The following is a 21,287-nucleotide window of genomic DNA, read 5'->3' as shown; positions in this document are numbered from 1 at the left end:
TAAATCTATCCAGTGCCCCAAACATATTAAACAAACACACATTAAGCATCTCACATCCAAAAATTTCCAAAGCACAAACATAGAAGAATATTTATTATTTTATTATATTTCACAGTAAACAATGTTGCGGGGGGGGGGGGATCTAAATTGCTTATTGGCTTTTTCTTTTACCATTTTCCTCTTCCTAAAAAAATTTCTCAAAATTCTATAAATGTGGTACTTCTGGAACCCTAATGGCCCTCCCCCTCCCCCCTGGACTAGCAGTCCCATGTAAGCCAAAGAATTCATTCCAGTTTAGCCCCTTCAACATACAGTCTGGGGTACCAAACTGTGTTCCCTTCTCTTCAGGCCAGCACAAATATGGCCCCATGTAACTCTTACTCCCTTCCAACAAACAGCCCCATGTCAAATATCACTCTCCTCCCTAGCCCTTTCCAACACGCAGCCCCATGTAAAGATAACCTCAGCCCCGTCACTCCTCTCCCTCCACCAGCACACGCGTATAGCCAATCACACTGCTGCCGCTTCTCCCGGAGTCCCCGCCCTATTCGTGACGTCATCACCACTAAGCCCAGCTCCCATTCAAGACCGGCCGTCTTCTCTATACGTACAGTGCAGCGCTCTACTTCCGTTTCCGGTTGTGTTATTGGCGTGAAGTAAAGATGGCTGCCGGTGGTGCTGAAGCTCGTGCCGGGGATGTGGAGGAGGACGCCTCTCAGTTACTCTTCCCAAAAGGTAAGGCTGTAGTTCGGGAGCTGCTGTACTGGGAGTAGTGTGTATAAAGTGTGTGCTGCTCAAAGTGACGACTCCGAGTGTCCAGCCCGTCTCTGGAACACCATTGTAGTGTGCGACCTGTCTGCGCAGCATCCTCTGTATGGGGCCTCTGGCGCGCACTGCTTGCTCCTACCTGCCATTGTTCACAATAGAAACGGCGGTCACCAGTGTCCAGACTGTGCATTTATATGAAAATGGAGGCTGTACTGTGGTAAGCCAGTGCACTGTGGGGGATGGGCTATTCTCATGAGCAGTTCATATCCTCACTATAAACTGCTGTAAAGATGGTAGGTTATACCGGGATATATGGAGGATGGTAAGGTTTACCAGTGTACTCGATAAGCCCTAGTACTAATATACACCCCATTCCCCTGGAGCCCCATATGTTATCATTGTGGAGGCCGGAGCTCTTGTTCTTCTGTATCAGCTGTAGCTGCTCTGATTCTGAGCCCTGGAACCATCTCTAGTCATTGGACCTGTGGCCCAGGGAGAGTTGGCTGTAGGTTTGCCTCTGCAAAGGTTATACACGTGGGTTGTATATTAGTAATAACATTTAAACAGTTAAAATTGTATTCCCATGAACATAATCATTTCTATATTTGTAGATAATTAAACAGTTTTGCAAATATAAATAGTTAAAAATTCTGCAGAGTTTTAAAGATTTCCTCTAACCATCTTAGTGGTGACAGTCTGTTGTCTTGATCGGTTGCCAATGGATACAACCACAAACGTAGAAACTTTCTTTAGTCTGGGACTTGTCAGGAACCCAGCCATGATGGTCCTTATAGCAGTCAGGTTTTCTGGCAGGGACATTTACATGTATGAGAAGATACCCGGCCACAATAAGGACATCATGGCTGATTTTCCTGCATTCATGGTTGTACCCACTGGCAGCACATCGGGACAACAACTTGTGACCACAAAATATTTAGAGAAAATGTTTAAAATGCTGCTAAATGTTTAATTATTTAGACTGGCGCCTTATGAATTTTTTTTTAAGGACGTTATCTGGTTTGCCAGAAACAGACTCATTTTGCGAAGAGAACAGGTCACCACTCAGTATTGTTGTAGGCTGTTCCACAGGCAATATACAGACCATCGCTTCCAGACTGGAAAAGCCTGTGTGCAAGTCGCCAGAAAATATGGTGAACTTGTATGCAATTTAAAGGGGTATTCCCATTTCAAAGATCCTATTTATACTAGTAGCTTATGTAAACTTTCCCTAAATATATTGCTTTTGAAACACTTTGTTTTCCTGCTATGTGAGCTACCCCCATTGTTTCCATAACAGACCCATGAGATAGGACAAGTGACTTTGCTGATAAAGCTGTTGTGCGTTATCTCTCTATATAAATTGGTGTTGAGCGAATAGTATTCATCAAATACCTAGCTGGCATAGGAATGCGTGTAATCAGTCAAAGACCAAGGGGTTAACCGCTTCAGAGATTCGATGCGTTTAACACCTTGGTGTTCGGCCGATTACACGCATTCCACGAATCACACGTATTCGACGAATACTATTCGCTCAACGCTAAAACACACAAATAACACGGAGACCATTCTCTACAAGCATGTGCATATTATCTGATCTGCATAAGTATTTTGATACCTCATAGTATCATTCAATAAATTAGGAGGGGAAGGTATACAGAAAGTGAGAAGAGACAGCAGGCAAACTTCTGAAACTGACATGCGGAAACCCCCTTTAAGCAGTCTAGTCCTGACTGAGCTAAATACATTCAGTGCATAAATATCTGCCATGACGGTTTGTTATATTGTGTCTGGGAAGGTTTAGTTTATTAACATGGAATTTAGCTTAGGCTTGATACACACATGGCTGATACTTGCAGAGAAAAAGTGAGGGAGAGTGTAACTAGTAATATCGCCATTCAACGACAGCAAGCATGATGAATGGAAACACAAGTGTATTAGAAGTTTGGAGAACATTTCTCTTGGATTTACTTATATTCCTTTTTGTGCAGAGTTTGAAAGTGCAGAGACTCTGCTGAATTCTGAAGTGCACATGTTACTGGAGCACAGAAAACAGCAGAATGAAAGTGCAGAAGAGGAACAAGAGTTGTCTGAAGTGTTCATGAAAACTCTCAACTACACCGCCAGGTTCAGCCGCTTCAAGAACAGAGAGACAATTGCCAGTGTCAGAAGGTACGCTCATCACTACATCTGTAATGAATGCACATCTTTTAGGAATTGTACATCTTTGCTACATCTTGCTCTTCCTGCAGGAATGCTCTATTCACTTGGGACTCTTAGCCCTCATAAAAATGACAGTTTGCAGGCCAAGGGGAGGTTTATTTATATATATAATTATTCCAAATGAAGAGCTCAACGGAAAAATGGCCTAAGTCCACATTTTGTCATTATTCAAATTATTACCTAGAAAGCTTCTTTGTACCTCGTTCTATGCATTGGGTTTACAAGGTACCTAGGATTAATGACCTAAGTCCATATATTTCAATGCAGAAGAATTTACATTCAATGGAATAATGGCCTAAGTCCAATACAAACTTACTTACTTCACTCTCGTTGGTCATTTTTTCATTGAAATCGGGACTTCCGGTCTGTTGTTTATATTAGTGTAAAAACTTTGTCTTATTGTTTAAAAGGCTCTAAATCGACTTTTGCACTTATTTAGCGCCGAAAAGGGAGGCAGGTAATTATTATTCATCGTTTATTAATAGTAGTAATTAATTAATAATATTAAATAAATAATATTTATACATGAAGCTGCAATTTTTTTAATCAATAATACAATTTATGATTAGGATTAACGGTGTTCATTAGCTGATTACATTGGATAGATATATTCCACAATAATGCCCGTTTGCTTTAGGCTAAAACTTTAAATTTCGTTTTTCTCACAATATTGATTTTTGGACTTAGGCCATTTTTCCGTTGAGCTCTTCAAATGTAAAGCACCATGGAATTAATGGTGCTATATAAATAAATAATAATAAACAATAATATATATATTTTCCATTCCCCTCTCTAATAAATGTGGGAGAAAGGAGCACTTTTCTCTGTACATTTTTTCGTGCGGAAACCACACTGACCCCATTATGGTCTATAGCAGGGGTTCTCAAACTTTTCAAACAGTGGGCCGGAGGCAGAGCAGGTCGAACAGACATCAGGAGCGGTGCCCTCCAATAGGTAAAGTGAAGTGTGCTCCATGGCCTGGCCCGAGCTCCCCAGGAGCTTCATTATAAATGCACGCTTGTCGGCGGGGCCAGACAGAAGTGCTTGGCGGGCCGCATGTGGGCCGCAGTTTGAGGACCCCTGGTCTATAGAGTCCGAGGGTTTCCTAAGGTAGCCGTTTTTTTTTTGTTTTGTTTTTTTTTTGTTTGGGTGGGGTGGGGGGGTTGCAGATTTGGAAACCCAAACGCAGATGTGAGCCAGCCTAAGTTCACATCTGAGCTGGAGTCTCTGTTGGAGACTCTGACACAGGAATGAATGGAGAGAGAAGTCCTACACAAGCACACTTCTCACCGCTGTTTTAGGTATAAACTGATATAGATGTGGCCCTAGCCTCAGATGTGCTAGCAGCCTATAGATACTACACGCTGTTAGTGACCACTGCTCCTATATGGAAATAACAATACATTATAATTACGTGTTGCTGGATATCTAGAATCGCTTCAGACATAGTGATGACATCGTAAATTGACACTTCTTGTCTTCTTCCAGCCTGCTTTTACAGAAGAAGCTGCACAGGTTCGAGTTGGCTTGTTTAGCCAACCTGTGTCCAGAAACGGCAGATGAGGCAAAAGCTTTAATTCCAAGGTATGTAGACTGTCTGTTCTTAGAATTTATCAGTGACCAGACCTCATTATAGGTGATATATGTCTGATCGCTACTAGAGTGGGAATGTGAGCCCCTATCCCTCCTCACTTCATGGAGGGAGGCATTTGTGAATCAGTGGTCACGTATACATATTGCTTCTCTATTTGATGTCAATGGAACTGACAAATAGCTGAGTTCAATGCCCTTCTATGCTGTGGATAGATAACCTCTCTTAATTATTAAATTTTTACAAAGTTTGGCGTCTTAATGCCCTTTGATGGGGATGAGACAGTCACTTTAAAGAGTCGGTCAGCTGAGTTACTGGCGATAAACATTTGAGGTATTTTATGGAAAAACCACAAAAAGGTGATGATGGCTTGGAGGTTTGAGATGTTCAGAAATGCAACATGGGCAAGAAAACTCATATCGCAGGGGTCAGCAACCTCCGGCACTCCAGCCGCTGTGAAACTACAACTCCCATCAGGCTCCATTCACTTCCATGGGAGTTCCATGAACAATAAATAAAGTATACGTGCTGGGAATTGTAGTTCTACAACAGCTGGCGAGCCAAAGGTTACATACCCGTGTCCTATCGCATATAGTTTTCAGGATCTTTCTGCCCAATCCTTGGTAGGGGACGGTATTTTATGTTCTGCTAATCTTTATAATATGCCATAATAAACTTTACTTTTTTTCTTTTTTTTTTTCCCCTCTCCAGTCTCGAAGGGCGTTTTGAGGAAGAGGAGCTCCAGCAGATATTAGATGACATTCAGACAAAGAGAAGCTTTCAGTACTGAAGAACAATTCTTACCCTGTGCCACAGCCTTTACCCCCAGCTGTATCTCCATTACCATCAGAGACTCTTTACTTGTGTATTTTATTCTGTATAGTGTTATCTACACCTCATACATTGCTTTTCTGTTAATGGACTATGAAGTTGTTCTCTTCTGAATCTGCATATTGTGTATATAAATCATTTTAGACAAGAATGTAAATGAGTGGAACAAAATTTTGTACATAAATGGTTTGTTTATAAGACTTGTGGCTTTTGTTATTTTGGGACATGCCCCTTGTTACATGGCATGCACCTGTTTATATGCTACTGAATTTTGGTTTGGGTTATTCACATAATGATTGGATAGGTTCAGCTAGTGACATACTTTAGGAGTATGAGACAGGATGGCCAGGAGGACAATTTAAATCCTCAATATACCGTATACTATACTCTAGTATACTCGAGTATAAGCCAAGTTTTTCAGCACAGTTTTTGTGCTGAAAAAGTCTGCCTCGGCTTATACTCGGGTTATTACAGTAATTCAGCAATATCATAGATATAGACACCGGGGCTGGGTGCCGGGCCACAACATCGCCACACTCTTGGCAGGAGCGTGGCGATGCTGTCCATTTCAAACTGCAGAAGTACTTGCAGTACTTCTGCTAGCAGGCCCAGAACGCAGACCCCTCCCCCACTCCATCACACACTGGGTGACGTGGCCACGTAAGGTCAGGCCCGCACCCGGCATGTGTCTGTATGGCGATGCTGCGGCCCGGCACCGGCCTCGGTGTCTGGAGACGAGATGTTATACAATGTGCAGATCATACAGCAGCTAATCAAGCATCTGACCACTCGTAGCTGCTGTAGAGTAATACGAGACATCCTAGTTTACTTCTCCACCCTAACCACCTAGAGTGAACTAATAGCAGTGGATTCACAAGTGTAGTTGCTGGCACAGCACTTTGACGTAGACCAGCTGGCTTTAGGCTAGGTCTGCGATACCGTTCCTGACACTGTGCTCTTAATACTGAGCGTTTAAATACTATCCTAAGCTGGATATATATCCATATACTTGCCTCACATGATCAAGTAACTAATGGACGGTAGCTGGGTTTTTATCTGGTGCGATCCAGCAACATCTATCTAATTTCCACTGCCTATATCTGACACAGAAGTAAGGAGAGCCCTCTTATCAATTGAGAGCTAATTCCAGCAACTTATTTAATAGGGGGGTGTAGGTGTGAAGAAGTTTATTTTGTTCTCCATAGGGGTCACACACTACCTAGAGGCAATGTAAATATATTTTAATTAAATTAAGGTTATATTTACTTAGTGGGGGCTTTCTCTTTTCGTGATTCATCTGTGCGAAGTGATGTTAATAACACCGCTGACTGAGGACACGAGGAGGGGGGCACAGCATGTAGATATAACAGGCAGAAACATTTTTTTGCAGAGGTGGGGGAACTCTGAATCCTGCCCGGAGAGGTAAGTAAAACAGTTTATGTTCCCTTACCTCTCCTGGGCCTCCGGTCATTATAATCAGGGATCTTTTCTGACCCTAGAGTATAATAAGAGTGAGGGGCCCGCAGCGTCACTTATCGATCCTGGCCGCTGCCAAGATCTGTAAGTAAATATGGCCCATTACCATCTGGAGTAACTCCAGCTGGTAACGGTCTATTAAAAAAAAACAAACGGCTGTCGCTGGGTCTCCTAATGTCTCAGACCCTGTGGCAGCTGCTATCTCTGCAATCCTGGTAGTCATGCCCCTGGTGTAAATGTTTTTATATGTTTGTGTAAGGTGCATAAATTTAAATTTTTAATAAATAGTTGTAATAGTTTATATTACATAATATGTAAAAATGAATCAAAATGTTGATTGATTGATAAATTTTAGTGGAAAAAAAGATTTACTGTAGCGCTCTGAAAATGTTAATTTCAGTGCAACACTGAAAATTTTACTTTAGCGAGAATAACCAACAATTTAACATCTATTCCGCGAGCAAAGCCGCGGGTATTCTACTAGTATATTGTGAGAGAGTGAAGGGTGTGGTCTGGGAAGACGTGTATGTCCCAGCCAGGCACCTAAAGGGTGTTTGGTAGAGATGAGCGAGTACTGTTCGGATCAGCCGATCCGAACAGCACGCACGCATTGAAATGAATGGACGTAGCCAGCACGCGGGGGGTTAAGCGGCCAGCCGGCGTCAAAGCGGAAGTACCAGGTGCTTCCGTTCATTTCAATGCATGCGTGCTGTTCGGATCGGCTGATCCGAACAGTACTCGCTCATCTCTAGTGTTTGGTAAAGGTTCACACCAGGGGGTCAGCTGAGTAATCAGGCCCTAATAACAGTCTATATGTGAAGACTAGCAGGGTGGCACCACACTGACAGAGCTGATCTCTCCATACCAAACCTACAGAGCAGGTACTGTGCCACCCGTTGTTGTTGCCAAGGTGGGAGACTGGTAGCCAGTCTCCTGTATAGTCAGGGAAAAGTTTCCTTACGTTTAAGTTAGTTTCTCAGCCGAGAAGGGTTTTGTTTTGTTTATTCTGTGGCTTTGCAAAGGCAGTGTATGCATTACATGTGAATAAATCCTGAACTCGTGTGCAATCCAGTGTCTGTGTCCCTGTTTCCTGCACTGCTACAAGCATCTACCTGAGCGATTCCCCACTGTGTGTGTATATATATATATATATATATATATATATTGTATTTATTTTTTTTAAACATTCAATCTCCCTGGTTTGGCAGCTGCCCCATCCACTATATAGTCCCCGCATGATGGATGGGATTCTAACAAATTTTCTCCACAAATTGCAGAAAAATACGCTCAGAGGAAATGCTGTGATTTCCAAAACAGTCGCATTTTGGTAATTGCTGCATGTCAATTATACCTATGGAAGCTCCAGCGGTTTCTCTATAGGTATAATTAAAGCTGAAAGTCTGCAGAGGAAAACTCTTTGGACTTTCTGAGAAAAGTGCTGCATGAAAAACTGCAATGCGTTTACACCACAGTTTTTTCAACCGCACTTTTTTTTTTTTTTTTTTGCTGTGACCACTATGACCCTCTCTTTATAATCTTTCCATCGTTAGGTAGATAGTGACTTGATCAGTTGATATTCTAGTTCAGCTATCTGTTTCTTAATAAACATAGAGATCTATTCTCAAGAACTGCATGATCAGCAACATCATTTCAAATAGGAATTTGAATGTCTTCAAATCTGTTTGAGAATTTTACACTATTAGGCAATACATTCAGTATCACAGTAGACCCCAGGCCCCTAGGGATTCTATGCATTTTATAATAGATAGATCTACAAAAACATACCAAGTATTTACAGTTCATTTTAATAGAGAATATATACTGCCTGTCAAGGGAGATTGGGGTGAATGTCAGTAAGTGCACAAATAGTAGTCCTCAGAGGCGTAACTACCGCGGAGGCAGCTGCCACAGGGCACAGGCCATTAGAGGGCCCGGTGACAGCCGCTACCTCTGCGGTTTTTTTTTAATAGGCCGTTACGGGCCCTATTTACTTGCCGATCCTGGCTGGGCCGGGATCGGTAAGTGACACCGCGGGCCCCACAGTATCATGATCGGTGGACCGGGAGAGGTAAGGGAACGTAAAAAACAGTGTTAGGGTGCATTCACACTGAGTAAACGCTAGCTTATTCTGAACGTAAAACACGTTCAGAATAAGCGGCGTCTAAAGCAGCTCCATTCATTTCTATGGGAGCGGGGATACGAGCGCTCCCCATAGAAATGAATGGGCTGCTTCTTTCACTCCGTGCAGTCCCATTGAAGTGAATGGGGAGTGCCGGCGTATACGGCAAGCTCTGCTCATGCCGGAGCGTACACGCTGGCACTCCCCATTCACTTCAATGGGACTGCACGGAGTGAAAGAAGCAGCCCATTCATTTCTATGGGGAGCGCTCGTATCCCCGCTCCCATAGAAATGAATGGAGCTGCTTTAGACGCCGCTTATTCTGAACGTGTTTTACGTTCAGAATAAGCTAGCGTTTACTCAGTGTGAATGCACCCTTACTTACCTCTCCACAATCCTGCCAGGCCTCCTTCCTAGTTGTCTGACGTCACATGAGCCGGGGGACGGGTAAGAAATAGTAGTTTTTTTATGTTTTTATTCCCCCGGGTCTCCGATTATTATACTCTGGGGTCTATAAAGACCCCAGAGTATAGTAATTGTTTATGGGTGTCCACTATGGGCTATAATACTGTGTGCAGGGACACTATGGGGTATAATGCTGAGTGCAGGGGCCACTATGGGCTATAATACTGTGTGCAGGGGCCACTATGGGGTATAATACTGTGTGCAGGGGCCACTATGGGGTATAATGCTGTGTGCAGGGGCCACTATGGGGTAAAATGCTGGGTGCAGGGGCCACTAAGGGACATAATACTGTGTGCAGGGGCCACCAAGGGACACAATACTGTGTGCAGGGCTCACAAAGGGACATAATAGAGTGCGGAGGAGGGGGTCAGTCGAGGGCATCGGTAGGGGGGAGAGCCATGTCAAAAGTTCGCCACGGGGCCCTGCCATTCCTAGTTACGCCACTGGTAGTCCTGTACAAAAGTAGAACCAACCTTAGAGTGTGAGTTCCCTTGGATACCCAGATGTTTTCGTCTAGACAACCAATTTGAGTTACAGTATTATGAAAGAAAAGTTGTTCTGTTCTTAAAGCTGCAGACTGTCACTGACACACACTGTACACTGAATAAGCTTTATTGCTAATATAGGAGTCTTGAAGTTACCTTTACAGAGAGTATAGAGATGTCATGAATCTGTGTAAGTGCTGCCTCTCCAGAGGGACAAGAGTTCCCGACTCCCCAGCTGCAAAGGTAAACTTTAGGGTTTTGGTCACATGGTTATATATTAGTAATACACTAGTAAGATTTACTATTCTCCAGATAACCCCTTTAAAAAAAAGAGTTGCTCCTTGAATCAATACTTGACATCAAATTGGTAAGGTTTCAGATGTCTTTTTATATAGCTGACCTATTGTTTTATTACATAGAGCTGTAATAGGGTCTTACTCCTTGTATATAGTATATCACTGCTGCTCACACCGATGTCCGTGTAAGCCATAAACTCTGCAGTCAGCAAACCATGTTTCTGCAGAACAGCAATAAACTGGACCAGATTTACAAGGGAAATGTGAAATCATAAGCCCAGGACATAACCACAATTCCTTAAAAGGTAAGCAGGATTATGGCTGTGTAAATATTTGTGGAGCCTACCATCTGTAATGCTGGATTTATATATCCAATGTCAGCACGTTTCTATTGTGAAGTGACCTGTAACGTGAACTATGGGCTTAGTGTTCAAAAACTGATGAAATATCAGAGACTGCTGTAGAAACCTCTAGAAGTGAATTATAATGGCCACGGGTATAAACAATGCTAAATATCTGGAAGTTTGCCAAATTCAGTGCACCCTTACTACACAATCACTATATATGGTGCAAAATAAATAGTAACATCTGCAACATTTGTCTTTTATATAGGAAACATCATAAATTGTACACCTGGTATGACTATATGTGATTCACTACTTGTCATCATGAAAATTGTAAGAGGAACCTACAATGAAACGGTCTAAAAGTAACCCTGTCCTTGTTCCCGCTGCAACCAATCGCAGCTTTTCTGACTTTTTTTTTATGTAGATTGTGAGCCCCACACAGAGCTCACAATGTACATTTTTCCCTATCAGTATGTCTTTGGAATATGGGATGGAAATCCATGCAAACACGGGGAGAACATACAAACTCCTTGCATATGGTTTTATTCCCTTGGTGGGATTTGAACACCAGGACTCCAGTGCTGCAAGGCTGCAGTGCTAACCACTGAGCCACTATGTGGCCCCAGCTTTTCTTACTTTTTGTGCTGTGAAAAACTAAAGTTGCAGAGTGATTGGTTGTTATGGGCAATAAAGACATTTTCTCCAGTAGGCAGGTTTATAAATCTGGTGTGTTGTATGTAGTCACATAGGGATGGGTAGCTGGTGTGACTTGTGCCAAGTTCATAAAAATGCCTTCTAATAAATCTTTTTACACTGCTGTGAGTAGACATGGACTAATTTTGCACCATTTATTCCCACCCGCTTTAATAAATTTGGTTTATTAAGCTTTTCTTTGGTAAGAAATTATCAGATTCATGCCAAAACACAGAATACCAAAGCTACAATATTTGGCCCAAACCTCAGCTGCATAAAAGTTGCAAAGGATGTATTATACTATGTGTGGATGACTCAGGGTAAGTTCACACGGGTTCTTTTGGATTGGAACTTGAGGCAGAGGCCGCCCCAGGCTCCGATCCAAAAACTGGGTAGCCGCGTCTGAAAGCTGGTGCACTGCACCTACATCCAGCCACACATTCTGCTCTGGATTAGGCCCAATGAATTGGCCTAGTCCGGAGGAGGGAGTGTCTTCAGGCGGATGTCGTGAGGGGCTTCGGCCTCAAGAATGAGCATGTCGCTTCTTTTTCTGGCAGCCGGAAGAAACGGCTCCCAGAAAAAGACCTGAGCAGCTCCCATTGATTTCAATGGGAGCCGTCTTTTTGGTCAGGGTTTTGAGGTGGATACGGCCTCAAAACCCTGACCAAAAAACTCAGTGTGAACTTACCCTAAGGGAGCACAGTACTATGTAGAGTCTCTGATGGGGTGAGGGACACTAAGGGGCATTATACTGTGCGTCAAAAACTAAAAGGTAATATACTGTGTGTTACACAAGAAAGGGCATTATTACTGTATGGGGGCATAAAGGGACCGAGAAGGGCTAAAGGGTACATAAGTAAGGTTAGGAATCCATCAATAGCTTTGTCCATTAATACAATATGGAGGTTTTGTGCAATAGCCCTGTGTGAAACATGAAGGGAAACAGCATAGAAAACCTGGCATTTAACAGACAAAAAACCACAGCAAGATGTGACCTGTGAACAGGGACACAAATAGTTGATATGGCCCCTTTCTCTCTGATAAGTTTCTAAAAGTTGGCAAATATGATATCCATTATGTTTCCCATTACTGTATTTTGCTGTGTAAGAGATATAGACTCACAATTGTAGATTTTGCTCTCTCATATTCCTTGCGTCGGTTCTACCCTTTAGGAATTGTCATTTATGGTTTTAACCCTTAAAAAATAAAGCCATTACGGTTATGACACCTTCAGATAAAATCACGTGTATCTCTTCCAAATTCTTGTTGTGGCTGGAAACAGACGCCTAACTATAGCTGAGTAAATAAAAACTGCACAAACCTCATGGGGGTTTATTGTATAAGGAGGAAATTCAGATCCGGCTGTTTTCTCCTGTCTACTTCCACCCTGACTCAGTGCTGTAACTGTAAGCTGCCATGGAAAATCTGAATGAACTTGTGAATATACTCTGATTTTCCAAATATTATAGAGTAATGCCAAACCTGCCATTAAGCATAAGCTAAAAAACATAAGGGCAGATTTATTAACAGCGTCTAAAATAAAGAGAAGACAAGTATAAAATGCACCTCTTGGAAGATTTACTTTTGCATCAAAATTGTGACACACATAAATAATAAATATGATGCAATAAATGGGGGGGAGGGTTGGGGGAATATATTAGGACTGGCATTTGCTACGCCACTCTTAAAGGGATTCTATTAGAGATGAGCGAACACTAAAATGTTCGAGGTTCGAAATTCGATTCGAACAGCCGCTCACTGTTCGAGTGTTCGAATGGGTTTCGAACCCCATTATAGTCTATGGGGAACATAAACTCGTTAAGGGGGAAACCCAAATTCGTGTCTGGAGGGTCACCAAGTCCACTATGACACCACAGGAAATGATGCCAACACCTCTGGAATGACACTGGGACAGCAGGGGAAGCATGTCTGGGGGCATAAAAGTCACTTTATTTCATGGAAATCCCTGTCAGTTTGCGATTTTCGCAAGCTAACTTTTCCCCATAGAAATGCATTGGCCAGTGCTGATTGGCCAGAGTACGGAACTCGACCAATCAGCGCTGGCTCTGCTGGAGGAGGCGGAGTCTAAGATCGCTCCACACCAGTCTCCATTCAGGTCCGACCTTAGACTCCGCCTCCTCCCGCAGAGCCAGCGCTGATTGGCCGAAGGCTGGCCTATGCATTCCTATGCGAATGCAGAGACTTAGCAGTGCTGAGTCAGTTTTGCTCAACTACACATCTGATGCACACTCGGCACTGCTACATCAGATGTAGCAATCTGATGTAGCAGAGCCGAGGGTGCACTAGAACCCCTGTGCAATCTCAGTTCACGCTAATAGAATGCATTGGCCAGCGCTGATTGGCCAATGCATTCTATTAGCCCGATGAAGTAGAGCTGAATGTGTGTGCTAAGCACACACATTCAGCACTGCTTCATCATGCCAATACAATGCATTAGCCAGTGCTGATTGGCCAGAGTACGGAATTCGGCCAATCAGCGCTGGCTCTGCTGGAGGAGGCGGAGTCTAAGGTCGGACCTGAATGGAGACTGGTGTGGAGCGATCTTAGACTCCGCCTCCTCCAGCAGAGCCAGCGCTGATTGGCCGAATTCCGTACTCTGGCCAAAGCATTCTATTAGCCCGATGAAGTAGAGCTGAATGTGTGTGCTAAGCACACACATTCAGCACTGCTTCATCACGCCAATACAATGCATTAGCCAGTGCTGATTGGCCAGAGTACGGAATTCGGCCAATCAGCGCTGGCTCTGCTGGAGGAGGCGGAGTCTAAGGTCGGACCTGAATGGAGACTGGTGTGGAGCGATCTTAGACTCCGCCTCCTCCAGCAGAGCCAGCGCTGATTGGCCGAATTCCGTACTCTGGCCAATCAGCGCTGGCCAATGCATTCTATTAGCCCGATGAAGTAGAGCTGAATGTGTGTGCTTAGCACACACATTCAGCTCTACTTCATCAGGCTAATAGAATGCATTGGCCAATCAGCGCTGGCCAATGCATTCTATTAGCTTGATGAAGCAGAGTGTGCACAAGGGTTCAAGCGCACCCTCGGCTCTAATGTAGCAGAGCCGAGGGTGCACAAGGGTTCAAGTGCACCCTCGGCTCTCCTACATCAGAGCCGAGGGTGCGCTTGAACCCTTGTGCAGCCTCGGCTCTGCTACATCAGAGCCGAGGGTGCGCTTGAACCCTTGTGCACACTCTGCTTCATCAAGCTAATAGAGTGCATTGGCCAGCGCTGATTGGCCAGAGTACGGAATTCGGCCAATCAGCGCTGGCCAATGCATCCCTATGGGAAAAAGTTTATCTCACAAAAATCATAATTACACACCCGATAGAGCCCCAAAAAGTTATTTTTAATAACATTCCCCCCTAAATAAAGGTTATCCCTAGCTATCCCTGCCTGTACAGCTATCCCTGTCTCATAGTCACAAAGTTCACATTCTCATATGACCCGGATTTGAAATCCACTATTCGTCTAAAATGGAGGTCACCTGATTTCGGCAGCCAATGACTTTTTCCAATTTTTTTCAATGCCCCCGGTGTCGTAGTTCCTGTCCCACCTCCCCTGCGCTGTTATTGGTGCAAAAAAGGCGCCAGGGAAGGTGGGAGGGGAATCGAATTTTGGCGCACTTTACCACGCGGTGTTCGATTCGATTCGAACATGGCGAACACCCTGATATCCGATCGAACATGTGTTCGATAGAACACTGTTCGCTCATCTCTAGATTCTATCATTAAAATCAAAATTTTTTTCTCGATCACACATAGGAATAGCCTTAAGAAAGGCTATTCATCTCCTACCTTTAGATGTCTTCCCCGTGTTTTCGTTTATATGCAGATGAGTTCTCTCACAGCACTGGGGGCGGCCCTCAGCGCTCAAACAGCACTGGGGGCATCCCCAATGCTGCAAGAGAACTCTCCAGCACCGCCTCCATCTTCTTCAGGAACGGCCTCTCTGCACATCTTCTTCCAGAGCTTGGTTCAAACTTCTAGGCCTCGGGCTTTGGGCAGAGTCGACTGTGCATGCCCACCGGCCACAAGAAAAATGACTGCTCACACAGTAAGCAGCCATTAGTACCAGTCAGATTGGAGTACCCCCAATAAATAGTGCCAGTCATAAATTTTGCTAGAATCCCCCCCCCCACACTGAATTCTGTTTGCTGTGGGAAAAGATGGGTTTTCATACATCTGACCTATTGTCATAGTTAAAGATTAAGAACACTTCTAAACTTCTACTGAATATAATCAGCTTATATTTTATTTTACAGCATTTAATGACATTTTAAGAAATTTACCAAACTGTTCCACAATTTTTCTCCAAATCTTTCACTGCTTTTCTTCATACAGCGAGTCTTTATGACTATATCTTTTGCACTGTGTATTGTAATCATAAAAGATGCAAAAGAGAAATTCTATTACTACAGCATTTACACATGGATACGACGCATCATGAGAATTCACATGCAATAGATTTTTTTGCAGAGATTGCTGCAATTGAAACATCATTCCCATATATCCGAATGGGATCTGCATGAAGTTCTGTAAACCCCATTGGAATGAACATGATAGTTACTGAGATCTCTGCAACAAATCTGCTGCAATTGAAGATACAGTACCCTATGGCTGGGGCAAACATACTGCCAGCTCCCTTGGAAAAAAAAAAAAACGTGGCTGCAGGCTGCTGTGGCTCACTTTCAATGCATTGCATCGTAAAGACGAAACAATTAAAATGAAAAAATCTGTTCTCTTCCTATGGGGTAAGATGGAAATGATATTCACTGAAGTGCCACAGAATGGTATCCATAAGGTTGTCACTTTTTGTAGCACTTGTCCTCTGATCATTTAGGTTACATTCGCATCTAGGCTGATGTCTGCCCAGCACAGGATGAGGAATGATGTCAGGAATAGAACAATGGACACCCGACAGCTATTAGACAGACTGTTTAAGCCATTTTTCTGGTCCTACGAAGGACCAGAATGGATCAGGGCACGGATATGAATTTTTACTAGATTGTTGGTGTCCGATCATAAAGGGACTACCCAGGATTTTTCTACGACCTATCCCTGAAGTCAATGGGAGCTGAGCAGCAGTGATGGCGCTGGATACTTTACAGGGCATGTAGGTTCTGTCTCTGTGCTGTGTATATATACAAGCTTCAGAAGCAGCCGTCAGTTTATGTGGGGGGCTGGATGTCGGCCTTCCATGATATGTGATTTCTGGGCTTACTTCTTTAAGAACAGGTATACCTATTTCCTCATTCAAATGGAGCGGCAGTGTTTTTTAGCTGTGTTTCACTACCTGAGGCCTTAGCTTTAGCATTAAATGATCAAACTTTCTGGACTATCCGATGGAGTACTGAAGAAATACAATATAAAACACTGAATGCTCTGCCACAAATAGGCTTTGCAATAGAAATTAAAACCAGCCAGACTTGAAATGAACTGATCATAGGATGATAGCTTGTCATCATCGGTACTTTCACTAGAGGGCGCCATAGGTAAATGATAATCTCTGACATAATCATCAGAGGATTATGATCATGTTACTGCTTCATCTGACTTCACATGGCGCGGACGGAAATAGAAGGATGTTACACTTTTGTTCCAATCAACATTCTCTTCCTAGAACATGATTATTAATAGACGGGGCCCCTGAAAGGGCAGCTTGACCTTACTAAACAACAAACCCATCACACATAAATGTGCTGCAATAAAATACTGGAATGCATTAAAAACCTATTAAATACAGCAAATGAATGCCCGTCTTACACAGCAGCAGCTTCCATACAACCCTCAATAACTAGTCACTGTTCATTTGTCTCATTTATAATCTACTATTGTACATTTCTAACCCAGAAGAGAAGCCGTAGTGGGCACTGGCGAGTACCATAGTCTTTTCAGAGGAGGCAGCAGGTTATTGTGCTTCAGACAAGGGGGTCTTGTGGTTGCTGGGTTCAGAATCCGCATTGAGGGTCTGTTCTTTGGTTTGCTCATCTGCAGCTTCCTCTTGTCTGTCGCAAGTGTCACCACAGTCATGTGCTGGATGCTGCTGGCTAGGACTTGGAGAAAACGGGAAGTGAAGTCTAAAATAGTCAATTCCCTGGAGGTCGCCTGGAATAAAGATGGAAAAACACATCTTACACAGTGTCTTCATGGTAGTCTTCTAAATGAAGAACCAAATAATATCAGAATGAAGTCATCAAATGCATGGCGGCTTAACGGTTGTGGAGTTATGGGTTAGCTATGCTAAAATCTTTATACTTCTGGATATGCCTTAGGCCCGGGGTCTCAAACTTAGCTGAATGAATAAGCTGCATGTAGAAAAAATTTGGTTTTATAGTGGCCTCCTATAGTAAAATGCCTTAAACAGTGACGCCATATATTACAATAGCCTCCACAAGCTGTCCCCATACAGTAAAATGGCCGCCACCAGTTGACCTTCTTCATCACTGCCCTTATACAGAGATGAGAATTAGTACAGTACTTACCTCACTGCTCCTGGGCCAAGCTCTTGTTATGGGCACACTGCTGTGATGTATCATGTGTGTCCAGAGCAGGAAGCAGAGAGGTAAGTACTGCACTCATGCTTCCTGCACCTTGTTGGCCTAATGTAGTGGTCGGCTTTAACCCTATGACTTCCTGCTCTTTTCAGTTTCAAATCCGGGTTTCAAAATCTGGCTGCATTTTTAACAACCAGATTGGCAAAACAAGGGAGCTGCCTCGCCTGCACATGACTGCCTCATGGGCTGTTCCTTCCACAGACTAAAAGTTGTTTCTGTGGTAATTGACTGACTATAAAAATTCTTCATGATTCGATTCAGGGTCTATGCAGAGCTACGTTCCTGCAAGCAAGTCCTTCTGCAGTGAATGCAGTTAAAGGAATATACTTATCTCATAAAATGGCATACTATTAGGATATGCCATTACTAGGATTGGTGGCAGTCCCAACTCTAGAACCTCCACAATCATGAAAATAAAGGTGCTCCAGCACTGACTCAGTAGTGCCCCCTTCTCAGTCATACTGCACATCTGGCTGTGCGGTGAACTGCAGATAGCGCCTCTGCCATCCTGAAGTTCCCTGCACGGGAGATGGTTGGGGAGCCGCTGTATAGAGTAAAAACAGTGAAAAGGAGGCCATGCTAAATCAGAGCTGTTGCTCCTTTATTGTCATAATCGGTGGGAGTCAAAATTCTAGGATCATAAAGTAATGAGATAAGATGGGCATGCACTAACATCAACATAGCATACATGTCTGATAAACCAATGTCTATTTGAATCATTCTATATTGATCAGTCTAGAAAATGATGTCATCTTCTGTAGAATTCAGTCCTGGAGAGAAAACATATTACTGGGAATTAAAACCACTAAGCATATCTTCTATGTGCGGCAAGTGCCTTTCATGCTGCCTAATTCCATCATCCTGCTGTATAAAAGGTCTGCTATGTAATCTAATTACAAGGATATGGACATCATACAACCGCAGAGAGGAAGCACTGGGCGCCCCAGGTATTCAGAAGCGAATCACGTATATACAAGAACATCTTAGCCTGATGAAGGATATAAGTATGCTTCGCAGTTAGTGTTAGTGATTAAGCGGCAAAAATAAAATGAAAAAAAATTCCTATGACCAATAAATTCTTGTAAGGTACATCTGTTACTACTGCTCTAAGTGTAAAGCCATAAATGCATGCATAACTTACTAGCTTGGTCCCTCTCATATTACATTTGTTTCTTTGGGTATAGGTATAATAGAAGCAGAGTCTGCAGAATTTCTGTGATAAATGGTGCGGAAAAAAAAACTGATGCATTTTCGGCACGGTCTCTAACGCGGTGGTTTATGGCTGTGGCCCACTACGTAGGGACTTAGCCTTAATCAGTCTTATTTCTTGCACAATCCTAGTGTAAGTGAAATGGCCCTAAAATATCCTAGCAAAACTGTGTGGAGGGGTATAGTATGCAGAATATACTGTGATATTTGTAAGCACATGTACTGAAATGATGGTCACCAAGAAAGAAGATGTCTTCCTGCTAGGCAACCAGAACTACACTAAGCCAAGGAATGACATAGGAAATGTAAGCAGAAACAGAACGTAGAATTTGCAAAGCTATATAACATTAAATACACCATGTATATTTAGAGTTATTAGGTCCACTCTCCATAGCTCTTATATATGGTAGTCCACACTACAAAGACAGTTGTCCTAGGAAGTGAAGTAGAATACAAAGACTAGTGTAAGGGTCCATTCACGAGTGGTAAAATGGTGCTTTATTTGGCGCTGAATTTTTCACGCTGAAAAAAAAGCCTCCCTATGATTTCAGTGGGTTCCGATAGCTTTTTTTTTCCCACTAGCGGAATTTTCCACACTGAGGGTCCATTCACACGAAGGAAAACGGTGAGGAATTTGGTGTGGAATTTCAGCACTGAAAAAAAAGCCTCCCATTGACTTCAATGGGTTCCTTTTTTAGCAAAATTCAGCGCCATATAAAGTGTCATTTTCCTCCATGTGAATGGACCCTTATAAGAGGAGGCCCAGGCTACATGGCCAGACTGATGTTATAGGGTGTGGTCCAGATACATAGAAAGATGTACTACTAACCAGGAGTAACTAATGGAGTCATGGGTTCTTCTGATTGTTGAAAAGTGTCACTGGGTTCCAGTTCACTAATGTCCAGTGGTTCAGACAATTCAAGTGAGTCAATATTCACTTCCATGGATGATACACTGTCCAGAGGAGCTGCAAAAAGGAAAAAAAATATTTTTTATTATGTGCAAAATTAAATATTCAATCCATTGTAAGGTCATTTTCCAAAGATAAAAAATACTTGTTGCTCAGGAATGGTGGGGCGTAAAGAGGACCTTTCATGGACTTGGGCACATGAGGTGTTATATACCACTGGAAAGCCGACAGTACACTGAATTTCCCAATCTGTGGCCCAGGTGAAGAGCTATCGGTGCCGGTACCGTAGCTCTTCACAGTCAGAAGGGCGTTTCTGACACTCTGTCAGGAACGTCCTTTTGCACAGCAGTGCCTATAGCGCTGTACTGTGTGAGCGGGGAGGAACACCTCCTCCTCTACTGATAATACTCGTCTATGGACGAGCACTGTGAGCAGAGGGAGGGGGCGATCCTCCCCGCTCACATAGTACAGCGCTATAGGCGCTGCTGTGCAGAAGGACGTTCCTGACAAAGTGTTAGAAATGCCCTACTGACTGTGAAGAGCTATGGTACCGGCACCGATAGCTCTTCACCCGGGGAACAGATTGGGAAAGCCAACAGTGCGCTGAATTCAGCGGTATATAACACAGCATGTGCCCAAATCCATGAAAGGTCCTCTTTAAGAAAAACATCCCATCTGCACTGAAATCAATGGGGCAGCACCTATTAAAGGATACAAAGAGCTGGAGTTGGTGAGATGTCAGGTTTAGGCTAAGGCCCCATGTAGCGGGCCGCAGCAAAAAAAGCGTTGCGGGTAAAACCATGTCGGCAAATCCTCTTCTTTTTTCCTGCAGAGCTTTTCACAGAAAAGTCTGTAGAGGTTTCCTCTGTGAACTTTCTACTTCAATTATACCCATAGGGAAACCACCAGCATTTCCGTAGGTATAATTAACATGCTGCAATTATCATTGTGTCCATGGCGTGTATTTTCCCGCAATGTCTGGATGGGATTTGCAGGGTCTGTAAAACATTAATGGTGGGGGTCCAACTTGGGGCACCCCCATGAATCAGCTGATTGTCGAGGCTGCAGCACTGCTGAATATGACCTGAAGCAGGCACGAGGCCATATATTTTTCAGTGTCTGTGGATAGTATTGGAGCTTTGTCTTATTTGATCTGATATTGAAGACCTATGCTAAGGACATCAGTATTAATATCCTGGAAAATCAGAGATACAAGGGAGGGGATAGAGGAGAGGAAAACTCCCGGAAGAGCCCTTTAAAAGAACAATTGAAAGAGATTTATCAGACTGGGAAGTGATCCATCCCT

General features: G+C 43.3%; 2 protein-coding genes across 2 annotated transcripts in view; one reads left to right on the top strand and one right to left on the bottom strand.

Moving 5' to 3' along the window:
• The first annotated feature begins 645 nt into the window (after nucleotides 1-645).
• Nucleotides 646-6,546, top strand: POLR2D (RNA polymerase II subunit D). The gene is made up of 4 exons (XM_075266739.1): nucleotides 646-735; nucleotides 2,757-2,937; nucleotides 4,477-4,572; nucleotides 5,291-6,546. The coding sequence occupies exons 1-4, from the start codon at nucleotides 663-665 to the stop codon at nucleotides 5,367-5,369; spliced, it is 429 nt and encodes a 142-aa protein (XP_075122840.1). The 5' UTR covers nucleotides 646-662; the 3' UTR covers nucleotides 5,370-6,546.
• A 9,010-nt stretch (nucleotides 6,547-15,556) lies between these two features.
• The window catches only part of LOC142196917 (dysbindin-like), a 35,844-nt gene continuing 30,113 nt past the window's right edge, over nucleotides 15,557-21,287 (bottom strand). The window contains exons 3-4 of the mRNA XM_075266896.1: nucleotides 19,901-20,038; nucleotides 15,557-17,413 (exon numbers count right to left, since the gene is read on the bottom strand). Of these exons, the coding sequence (XP_075122997.1) occupies nucleotides 17,217-17,413; nucleotides 19,901-20,038 (335 nt within the window). The 3' untranslated portion in view covers nucleotides 15,557-17,216. The remainder of the gene's footprint in view (nucleotides 17,414-19,900; nucleotides 20,039-21,287) is intronic.

Source organism: Leptodactylus fuscus, chromosome 3 (genome assembly GCF_031893055.1).
Source record: "Leptodactylus fuscus isolate aLepFus1 chromosome 3, aLepFus1.hap2, whole genome shotgun sequence".
NCBI lineage: Eukaryota > Metazoa > Chordata > Amphibia > Anura > Leptodactylidae > Leptodactylus > Leptodactylus fuscus.
Note: the sequence above shows the minus strand (reverse complement) of the source record. Positions and strands in the feature narration are given on the sequence as shown.

Bases quoted from the DNA above. Each gene is read 5' to 3' on its own strand.
- POLR2D (XM_075266739.1), top strand. From the start codon at position 663: ATGGCTGCCGGTGGTGCTGAAGCTCGTGCCGGGGATGTGGAGGAGGAC. The intron at 736-2,756 runs GTAAGGCTGTAG...CTTTTTGTGCAG, and splicing joins TCAGTTACTCTTCCCAAAAG to AGTTTGAAAGTGCAGAGACT. The intron at 4,573-5,290 runs GTATGTAGACTG...TCCCCTCTCCAG, and splicing joins GCAAAAGCTTTAATTCCAAG to TCTCGAAGGGCGTTTTGAGG.